Source organism: Kryptolebias marmoratus, linkage group LG20 (genome assembly GCF_001649575.2).
Source record: "Kryptolebias marmoratus isolate JLee-2015 linkage group LG20, ASM164957v2, whole genome shotgun sequence".
Taxonomy (NCBI): domain Eukaryota; kingdom Metazoa; phylum Chordata; class Actinopteri; order Cyprinodontiformes; family Rivulidae; genus Kryptolebias; species Kryptolebias marmoratus.
The window spans coordinates 24,320,241-24,332,112 of NC_051449.1; the positions used below are offsets into that span (position 1 = coordinate 24,320,241).

General features: G+C 41.1%; 1 protein-coding gene across 1 annotated transcript in view; it reads left to right on the forward strand.

Moving 5' to 3' along the window:
- The window catches only part of cnpy1 (canopy FGF signaling regulator 1), a 51,938-nt gene extending 44,860 nt beyond the window's left edge, over positions 1 to 7,078 (forward strand). The window contains exon 6 of the mRNA XM_017436072.3: positions 6,953 to 7,078. Coding sequence (XP_017291561.1) covers positions 6,953 to 6,993 — 41 coding nt within the window. The 3' untranslated portion in view covers positions 6,994 to 7,078. The remainder of the gene's footprint in view (positions 1 to 6,952) is intronic.
- Positions 7,079 to 11,872: the final 4,794 nt, after the last annotated feature.

Consider the following 11,872-nt stretch of genomic DNA (forward strand, 5'->3'; position numbering starts at 1 on the left):
TCTCCCATAGAGATAGGGTGAGAAGCTCGGTCATCCGGGAGGGACTCAGAGTAGAGCCGCTGCTCCTCCACGTCAAGAGGAGCCAGTTGAGGTGGCTCGGGCATCTGGTGAGGATGCCTCCTGGACGCCTCCCTGGTGAGGTGTTCCTGGCATGTCCCACCGGGAGGAGGCCCAGGGGAAGACCCAGGACACTCTGGAGGGACTATGTTTCTCGGCTGGCCTGGGAACGCCTTGGGATTCCCCCCGGAGGAGCTGACCCAAGTGGCTGGGGAGAGGGAAGTCTGGGTCTCCCTGCTTAGGCTGCTACCCCCGCAACCCGACCCCAAATAAGCAGAAGAGAATGGAGAATGGAGAAAGGGTAAAAGAGTATCTGCTTGATAATTAACCATTCAAGATATCTGTTTTGGGTATTTTCTATCTGGAGAATACATACATATCTGACACAATAGTTAATCTTTATAAGAATAATTTTGAATATATTTCCATGTTTCTTATATCTATTTCAGTGTATTTCAATCCTTTTCTTTTTAGCTTTTTTCTGCAATGAAAATAGTATGATTCTGGATTTTATTTGGAGCAAGAAACCAGCCAGGCTGCTCCATCAAGTCTTCCTGAAGCCCAAAGCTCTAGGTGATATGGCACTACCTAACCTCTTGTAATACTACTAGACAACTAATATAAGAAATCTTAATTATTGGCTTGAATATGAGGAGAATGAATTCCCACCATCATAGGTGGTTATGGAAGCGAGTTCTGCTCATTCAGTAGTATTGAAAGCCTTCCTGTACTTACCTTTTCACTCTTCTACTTCTAGTTACACTAAGAATGTGATTGCCATTTTGGCTGCAAACACACTTTGTACGAGCGCTAGCAGGGAATCCTTTTCCTTCATCCTTATTGAATAACATTTTTTATATGGACTAGGTTAGGTATAATAAACTAGAGAGATTTGCATGTTAATACTAATTTTGCTTTTTTTCAACAGTTAGTAAATACATTTTATCTCCCTAAAGAATATTTTTTCCATTACCTTCAAGCTCAACATTATGTCTGTAGCTCATCCCCACAGTTCACAGCTATTTCAATCTGGACAGACTCACACAGGAAAGAAGTCCAACCGTGTGGTGGGGCTGATGGTTTTCTCGTTGGACAGTGGGACGTTGACTCTGAGTAAAAGCTGCCTGGAGCTTCGTTAAAGAAGGGTCGGGGAAGGTAAAAGGGGGGTCAACGAGGAGGACTTCATTGGGCAGGTGCAGCACTGCGGGGAGCCTGGATACATTAAGAGGATTCAGCAGAGAGCCTCAGACAGGGTGTCGAACAAGCTGGGGCTATTCCTGCAGCCAAAGGTAAGCCTCACAGCAAAATTAAATGAGCGCTTCCACTTGGCTCCCAACAGGTGCCATTGAGATGGATGGACAGGCATCAAGATCTGTAATTTCAGTTTTAGCGAGCCATGCGCCATGCCCAGCAATTTTAATAAGGGAGATGGTGTGGTCTACTGAGGCGTAGAAAAGAGAGAAGGGGGGCTTGGGGATGAGGCTGTTAAGGCTGGGTAGGAAGCCAGGGTGAGGAGCGGAAACATCAAGGACGAGACGCTTCTTCCTGGACTACTTCCGGGTAGCTACGGCTCACTGAGCGCAGACTGGAGATTCAGGCAGATGAGGGAGGAGGTGGGATGGGACCCCTATGCGGAAACCTTGGGAGAAACTGGTGATGAGAAAGTCCACCAAAGGGCGATTGTGATGGGACTGGAGGAGGAGGGCTAGTTTGGGAATAACTATGGGCGTAGAGAGGTGACGGGAGATTAGGGTTTGAATCTGCAACAACCGCTGCTGGGAGGTTGCCGGCGGGGGCAGGTGAACTTTGGGTGACAGTCCTTGCAGTAGCTGATGGCACTTTGATGGCTGATTGCTGAGCAGGTGAAGCATGGGGAGGCCTGGGTGAGCATGACGAGCAGCTCTGTGTCTAAAATGGGCCAATCTAGACATATGCCGGATTGTGAGAGGACTGATGCGGCCTTGGAGGCAATTGCCTTGTGGTATTGACAAAACAGGGAGCAGCTATACTTGAGGTGGAGGTTGGCTATGAGAGACAGATAGGAGTCGAGCTGACGCTCGGGGTAAACGGAACACAAAATGTCTCTATAAACGCTGAATGCCGCTAGAAACTCTCTAATAGAAAGAACCTTCATGAGGCAAGGAACAACAGATTTAAATACGGTGGTGAAACCAGCTGTGGAGGCGATGCACTGATCGACCTCAGGGGAGGGGAGGTTCAGGGAGAATAAATTGACATATTGCCATTGGAGGATCTTTGAGCAGAGCCTAGGGGAGATGTGAGCATGCATGGGCACATGGGACCTGCCCTGAGACTGCTTGGGGCGAGCATTTGAAAGTGTGAATACGAGAGGAAGCGACTGAGCAACGGGCTCCACCTCAGAGAAAACAGGAGCCAGTGAGGATGCAGCTGGACCAGCTGTAGCGCCCTGCTGCAGGCGGGCCGAGAGGGTGGATATAGAGTGGTGGAAAATGTCCATGGAGGAGATGAGAGCTGAGGACGTGATGAATGACCGCAGGAGCCAGGGTCGAGGATGGATGATGGGGCACTGGAGGGACAGCAGCCTCAGAGAGGGAGGCCGGCACTGGAGCGGGTGGAGCAGAAGGAGGACTGTAGTGGTGGTGGTGGGGGAGACCGGTGCTGAAGGTGGACGTCCCCGACAGCATTTGGCTGGCAGGGCGGAGGACTTCCGAGACCTCTTTCCAGCGACAGGAATGGGAGATGGAGGGGAGGGCGGGGGAGGGAATGAAGAAGAGTCCCCATAAGGCAGGAGCGCGGCGAGAGAGGCCAGCTGGGGGGGCTCGAGGCCAGCTCCAGGATGCCCCAAGATTCCAGGAGGTACAGGGGGGAGAGGTTGTCCGAATGAGAAGCCAAACAGGTGCTCCTGCGGGACGGACTGGGAGATGGAGGGTCGGGGTCTTCTGGGAAGAGGAATGGAGAACCAAGGTGGTCATCGGGATACAAATTAGACATGAGCAGGTGGATCCGTGAATGATTAGCCATTTAAAGAGGTTCCTGAGTGACGAGTGATGATTGGCTGAGGCGGAGTGAGGGCATGGCGCTGGATGGCTGAGGTGGAGACAAGGCAATTGGATGATGCAGGTAAGCTGGAGAGAGTCTCCCAGTCTGAATCTTCACCTAGGCTTAATTTCAAACCCCTCTGGATTTGAAGTGTTTCTGCATCCTCTCCCCATAATATTTTTTTATATATTTAAATATTTATAACCTTTCCAATCCTTTAACAGTGTTGAAAACTGTATGGGAGACAGACTTTGGACTGCTAATTTCAGACAATGTTAGAGGGGCGGTATTAAAGAGGGTACACAGATCTTCAATCTATGTCGGGCACAGTTTCATGCAATGTCAGATTCTACATCAAACTCACTAGACTAAAGTCAGGCCTGCAAAAATATTTGACACAGTGTCTCTTCTGTGTGATCAATGCCGACAGCAAATAACTCACACATTTTAGAGCTGTCCCCCATGAAGAAGTTCTTGTCTGAAATTGTTTCCCCTGTTGTCTCATGTAACTAGAGAAGATTCCCTGTGTGTTAACTTCTTGTTCATGCTGTGGCCTACATTACTTGACCTCCCACTACAAAGGTATTTAATAGCATTCACAACTCTGTTAGCCACTAGGCTAATACTGCTAAACTGGAAATCTGCAGCTCACCCTAAGCTGGATTAAAGATCCCTTATTTTACTAAAATAAAAAAAAATCTGTCTGACGTTGGTTGGCAAGGCTGGGTCATTTAAAATAACCTAGGGACCCTTTCTGTCCTACGTTGGAGGTGGAGGATGTCAGATGGCTGGACTGAGCACTGCAAAGTGTTTTTTGTTGTTGTTTTTAATTGTTTTTTTGTTTGTTTTATTTTTCTTACAATTATTAGTTGTGGTTGGGGGTTTGAAATGTAAACTATCAATCAACTATCAATCAATCAATCAACTTTATTTCTATAGCACATTTTAAGAACCACAGGGGTAGCCAAAGTGCTGTACAATAGATAGATAAAAACAGTAAAAAGGAAAGAGATAAAACAAATAAACAGATAAAAAGAGACATACACATACGGGTTTACTATTAAAAAAAGTTTAAATTAGAACATTTGTGGAAAACTTAAAATTTTCTTGTTGTTAGAGATTGTTAAAGCTCTTGGTCAATTTGTGCTACGTCAGTTCGCACTTCTGTGGTTATGGTCGCATCATACCCAGACTTTTATGTGTACAAAACCTTTTACTTTAGCATAGGTGCAAGAACCACATGAGGAATCTCACAGCTGCTACCAAATTGTCATGGCAAAAGAAAAGAGAGAGAAGAAGACCACCACCAGCATAAGACCCAGCTTGTTGATTTTTTTTTCAATTTATTATAAAGAAATGTCAAGCAGGGATGAGACAGATCCAAGCGGTAAAATCCGTATAACCTCAGACAATGTCTTTTAAACAAACTTATTAGTGAGGAAGAACGAGGTCACTAATTTCATCATAACTAGAGGACCATATCACTTTAAGAGCAGTATGACTTAGCATCAAACTGTGATCAGATATGCACTATACATAGCAATGCTGTTGTACGTAATGAGGACATTTAAGAGGCTTTTATTTTTTTCTCAGCTACTTGTCAGCTCAATCTCAATGTTTACAGTAAAATCAGTGCTGTGTCACATGACCTAAAGCACAGCAAAAGGGTAAAAGAGATGAGAGGAGAGGAACAGAGAAAACTGATCCTGTTGTATGACTAAATTATCTGCTAACATTTGGTATGATTAATAAATCACTCCTGTTTCAGTCTGTATCATGTTGACTGTTTGGCACCAGCCAACCCACCCCCTCCGCTCCAACCACTTAAACCATCTCCATATACCCAGAACCAAACTGAGGACCATGGGGGATAGGGCCTTCTGTGCTACCGCTCCACATCTGTGGAATGCCCTCCCTGGCACTCTGAATGTTTTAAAAAAGGTCTTAAGACGTTTCTATTTAGCAAAATTTTTGGTTCACTTTCTTAGATGTTTATTTTGATCTCTTTTATTTTTTATTGTAATTGAGTGTTTTGTTTTTACCCCTTTGTAGCCCTTTAAGATCTCAAGATGAAAAGGGCATTATAAATACAATGTATTAATATTATTTATTATTACCAGTTCAGTTCAGTTTATTCCAATCCCAAATTGGGCAATTGGTATTACAGCAAGTGTATATATAAAACAAGACACACAAAAAATAAAAACATAAAACATTAAATTACACAAAAAACATAAAACATCAATACCTAGTAAAAGGTCCAGCAATGTATCAAATCATCAACCAACAGTTACTACTAACATCAGTAGCAATAACAATCATACAACAATCAGGTGCAACCTCTCCTGCTTTGTTCTGTATTGAAAAGACCAATTGCTGTAGAAACAAAGGAGTGCTTATACCTGTTACTTTTCATAAAGGGAAGTCTGAGCCGACAGCCAGAAGGCAGAAACTGGAACTCAACATGTAGCAGTTGAGAACTATCAGCAAGAATGGTTGTAGTTTTCCTGATAACCTGTCTATTAAGCAGTTCAATAAGTGTACATTGTTCCAGTCCCAAGATCTTATTTATTACTTGTATGTATTACTCTACTAAGTGTATTCTTTTACCTTATACTAAGATTTGAAAACCAGCACATGAGCAAAAAGGTCAATACAGATTTAATGTATGATCTGTAAAATAAAATAATCAACGATTTGTCAACTTGAAGTTTAGCAAGTTTCCTTACACAGAACAATCTTTGCTGGCCCTTCTTTTGCACAATGCACATACTCTGAATGACAGGTAAATTTTAATTCATTGTCTAAAATAGTTCCCAAATATTTATAAGTCTCTACTATCTCCACATTCTGGCTTTTTACCATCCAGGTGGTAGGCTGGCAAACCTTTTACCACCCAATTGCAGAGAAAACCAGAATTGTTGCTTTAATTTCCAGACCTGTATTATTATTGTTGATGTGGTTAGTCCTGGACATTCAGGGCTGTAACCCCAGATATGTTTCAAATAACCCTGAATCTCAAGACAGAAGAATCTTAAAATGCAGTTTTATTTAAATTGGACATTAAGCTCCTACAGTAATCTGACAATTTAATATGTTTCCCTAAAACACAAGCAGGCTAGGTTCTATTTTCTTCTATTTCATACAAGCAGCATCCCCTCTAAGCAGTCCAGAGTTTGACACTGGGACGGATGGTTTACACATTCTGACTGAGTCAGTACAGGAGGTGGAAAAGTTTCTACTTTTGTAGTATGGGGAGGACAGATCTTTATTCAGTTGTCAGCAAAGATAAAACCCATGTATTAATGCAAATTAATACACATCACCATAGCTATATCCATTCATCACCTAGTATGTTTATGTGACATACTGCAACGGAGGCTTTACAAAACACAATAATCCCTGGAATCAAATTTTATAAACAAAATATATTTGTCTTTTATAAAATAAATATTTTATAAAAGATATGGAAAGATAAAACTTATGATCAGACTCTAAGAGCTCAAATGTTTGTTCCTTCGTTTGACTGATTCTTTCTAATAATTGATCCTGATCCTCTTTTCTGTAAAGTTTGACAGATCTAAGGTGATGCAGGTCTCAGTAACTAATTTGTTTCCATTTCAAATTTAATAAATTACATAAATATAATAAAAATGATTTGTTTATTGGTTGGTTATCTTGATCTTTGACCTTATTTAGAAATGAGGTTTGGATCTTTGAATATAAAGTTTGAGAACTCCTGGTACATAATAATGCTGACAATGAAATTAATGACTTGGAGGTTCAAATTGACCAATATCTTGTCATAAATTTTTCTGTATCTGTAAATGATGTGCCTTATGTTGGATTTCTGTTTTGCTCCTTGTGTTTTCAGGTTACTGTAAAGATAGCGGTCACCCAAACGAGGAGCTGTAGGGACTCCAGGGCTGCTTCGTGGAACTAGTATGTTTGGTAAACAGCTAAACCTTTGAAGAAATAAAAAGTTACACTTGAGAAACCATATTGTGTGCTTTCATTTAGCTCTTTTAAGCTGGCTGTTGTTCAGTTGTGTGAGGTGAATAATGATGGTGTCCACCTGTAGCTCCTGGTGCTTTCTGTTAGTTTGGAAATGAACACAGGTCAGAGCTGAGAAACGTAGAACAGTTGCAGCAGCAGAGGAACGACTCCAAATGTTCACTTTGTATCAAACATTCTGTGTTTATCTACCTTTAAAACTTTGGGCTAAACACAACAAAACAGCAGAAGGCTTCTTTTTTTCTTTTCTACTTTATTTTGAAACTTTTTTTTTTTAAGTTTTTGTATTCCTTGAAGGGATCCATATCCTCCACTGACTTTCAAGGCATAGTTTTACACTAAGACATGGGTATGATGAGAAATCATGGAGTTGTTGTTTTGGTCAAACCTTGAAAAAAAAGTTATGCACAGTCTTGTGCAATCTGTCTCTCAATTGTTACCATAACTATTTTTGTGTTTGCTAAGATCAGTTACCCTTGGCGGCCATCTTGAACTGGGTTGACTCCAAATTTTAATGATCTTTTTTGATGTACAACTAACAATTGTGGAAGGTTTCAGTAAAATCTGTGCAGTGGTTTGTGTGATATTTTGCCAACAGATGAATGCACACACAACACAGGCAAACACATTATTGCCTTTGCCTTTGGTGGTGGGTGATAATGACTGTATTATTGTTGTGGTGCATACACAATACACAAAGCAAATGTGGCCATTTAAATGGCAAGAAGCAATGTAGTCAGTGCTGTAATCATTTTATCTAAAACTTTGTTTTATAAATTTTTGAAATTCTGGAAACAAACTCACACTTTCTCATGAAAAAACACCATTTGCATGTGAGTGAGAGATACAAAAACTAGAAACATTTTTTTTATCCCCTAAAACTATATAACCTTAAATATATTAACATGTCACTTCATCTTGATTTTGAAGAACTATTGAAACTGGAATAGTGAAGTAATATTACTTAAAACATACAATCCCAATTCTGAAAAAGTTGTGACATTGTAAATAAATAAGTGTAAATAAAAATAGAATGCAATGATTTGAAATCTCATAAACCTGTATTTCAATGATAATAGATTGTAATAAACATATCAAATGTTTAAATTAAAAATCTGGGTCAGAAATGAAGTTGTATGTTTGTTAGAAAAGTTGTGGAACAGTGAACTAGCTCTTGTAATTAGATTACAAGCATTTCTTAAAGACATAAAACCCTGGATGACTCTTAATTTTTTGCTTTTAAACTTAGACAAGACAGGTAGTGGTTTTTGGACCTTAGCAATCCGTGTATCATTCGTTCTTTCCTTTTCAATTGACTATCAAAAATCAAATAATGAAAAACTGACTGGTTTTTTTTGTGTTTTTGTTTTTATATTATAACATCAAAAATGAAAAAATGCCTACTACACCCTACGCCCCTCTATGAAGTGTGTACTCAGTCGAAGTGCACAGAAGTGTTCGTGTGTGCAGGGTACAAAAATTGGAGAATTTAGACAGTACAGGTTATATCATCGACTTGCGCCTCTGGGCTGTAACTGTGACATCCAACATGGCGGGACCAGTCGCTGTTTTGCTATATTAAGAAGGTGCCAGTACAATTTTAAAAGTACAGTTTAGGTATTTTTGCTTTTCAAAGTCATTGCAGGAGATATTTGGCTGTTCAAATGTGTTTTGTTATGACTTGTTGAATAAGGAGCATAGTTTGATAGTATTCACACATGTACAGTACAGTGAAACAATAATTATTTCAATACTTTACTTTTGAAAACTGCTTTTTTCATGACAGATGCAGCTTGCTCTGTCACCACTGCCATATTTCTGCCATTTAATTCAAAACTTTTTCATTGTCAATAATGATGAATGCCTGGATGCAGGCTTAGCTGAAGGCCGAATGTAGTACACGAAGGGGGCGGGGCTAAAGAGCACTCCGGAGAATTGGGACACACTACACACTTCAGCATGAAGGTGCATTTAAAGGACAAGAGGGTGGAACAAGGGTGCAAGTGCGAGTATTGGGACTGGGCCTTAGTATCCACTACATTACCCTAACTGCTGCACACAGAGACACTTCCGGGTCACCTAAACCCGACCTGCTGGCCGTTTTTTGATTTCGTGTTTCTGATCTTAGCCTAAAAGCGAAATATGAAAAAACAGGCATTTTTTCGTTTTTGGTGTTATATTAAAAAACAAAAAACAGAACTACTCAGTTTTTCATTATTTGACTTTTGATTGCCTATTGAAAATGGAAAGAACAAATGGTACAAGGATTCTTAGCATCTTGGGAACAAACTTTGCAGCCTTTCACTTCCTCTAGATGACATTACTTTGGCCTCCAGTTCTAATGTAAAGAACCTCGGTGTTATTTTTGATCAGGATATGACTTTTAACCCCCACATTAAAAATGTTACCAGGACTGCTTTCCTCCACCAGCATAATATCACTAAAATTAGAAACATCTCATCTCAAAATGATGCAGAAAACTTGGTCCATGCATTTATCACGTCTAGGCTGGACTACTGTAATTCTTTATTATCTGGGTGTCCAAAAAACTATTTTAAAAAATCTTCAGCAGATCCAAAATGCTGCTGCCAGAGTTCTGATGAGAGTTAGAAGAAGAGATCATATTTCTCCAGTTTTAGCTTCTCTCCATTGGCTCCCTGTCAAATTCTGAATAGAATTTAAAATCTTACTTGTGACTTACAAATCTTTCAACACAAAGCTCCATCTTATATTAAAGATCTTATTTTTCCGTCCTCTCATGTGAAATCATCTTCCAATTTCTGTCTGTGAGGCTGACACTCTGTTAACATTTAAGACTAGGCTTAAAACTCCTTTTTAATAAATCCTATAGTTAGGGTTGGTGCCAGGGTCCTGTTTAAGGACTAGTTGGTCTCTGTAGAACCAAAGCAAGAAATGTGTTTGCATCCTTGGCACAAAGTCGAACTTGTTCCCAGTGTGGGTTAGACTCCACCAGGGCTGCTCCTCGTCTCTTATCCCAATTGTGGTATTCATGGACAGCATCTCAAAGTGCAATGATGGAGAGGAGGGTGTTAGGTTTGGAAACCTCAAGGTCTGCTTTTTGCAGATGATGTTGGCATCTTCTGGCCCTGACCTTCAGCGTGCACTGGGGCGGATCATAGCAGAGTGTGAAGCAGCTTGGAGGAGAGTTGGCTTCTCTAAGTCCAAGGCCATGGTTCTCAACCAGAAAAGGATGAAATGTTCCCTCTGGGTCAGGGCTGAGTCTCTGCCTCAAGCAGAGAAGTTCAAGTATCTGTGTGTCTTGTTCCCTAGTGATGGTAGAATGGAGTGGTTGTTGTTTCGGTCTGTGGTAGTGAAGTAGAAATTGAGCTGAAAGACAAAGTTGGATTTACTGGTTCGTTGATTTTTCAACCCTCACCTTTGACATGAAGTGTGGAGCAAGACTGAAAGAACAAGATTCTGGCTACAAGCAGTAGCTTCAGCTGCTTCTGAGAGGGGAACTAGAGGTTTTTATTAAGACTGGTTGGACTTTTATTCCACTTACTGTGGAGAGTTTAAAACCCATTTTTTTTCCTCATTTAGAGACAGCAACAGTCATTAAAATGTGTGATGTAAAGCCACGGTCCCCAAACTTTTTTAGCTCCACAGACTGGTTCATTATCAGACAGTGTTTTCACAGACCGGCTTTTTAAGGTGTGGCAGATAAATACAACAAAATAAAATGATACGACCGGCATGAAAACGGGGGTATTTTTAAAAACATAATAAACGTAAATCCAACATGTACTGGCAGCTTTGTTAGTTGCATCCTGGTATTGCATTATCAAAATGAATAACACCCTTTCCTCCCCCTAATGTTTTCTGGTCAATATGGCAATGTTTAAACATGCCCTTTAAAATAAGATACACCACAAATATTCACAGGACCAAGTGCTCCAATGACCACTGGTACCACTTGAGGCCTTTACTCTCCTCAGTTTGCTGGCCACAACAATGTCCAGTTGGTTAGTTATTACCTGTTTGTCTGTCATTGTCCACTTCCCTTGGTGGAGTCTCCCACTTTGACGGCAGGATTTCTAATCCAGTGGTTTTCAACTGGTCTAGGTTAGGGTTAGGGTTACCATCTACCATCACCCCTAATGATAAGCCACAACCAAAATCAAGGAAAATGTTCAGCTTTTCAAACTTATTGAATGAAAAGATGGTGTAGTTTTAACCCAAGATAGTGGAATATAATATCACAGTATGCCAACACAAAAAAATAAGTTAAATGATAAACCAAAATGACCAGCAAGTGGTAATGATAGAGAAGGAAACATTCCCTTTTATGCTCAGTTATAATGAAAACTAAAACTCTTCACTTCAGAACTTCAGCTTTCTTTAAACAGACTCAGTAGTGCTTTTATGCAAAAACATGAAATAAAGAAGGGGTCCGGTGCAATGTGGGATGGGTAGTGACCGAAGGCGGGGACCTTGGTGATCTGATCCTCAGCTACAGAAGCTGGCTCTCGGGACGTGGAATGTTACCTCTCTGGTTGGGAAGGAGCCTGAGCTAGTGTGTGAGGTTGAGAGGTTCCGGCTAGAAATAGTCGGGCTCACCTCAATGCACGGCTCTGGCTCTGGAACCAGTCTCCTTGAGAGGGGTTGGACACTCTTTCACTCTGGAGTTGCCCACAGTGAGAGGCGCAGAGCAGGAGTGGGCATACTTGTTGCCCCCATCTTGGTACCTGTACGTTGGGGTTTACCCCGGTGAACGAGAGGGTAGCCTTCCTCCGCCTACGTGTGGGGGGACGGGTCCTGA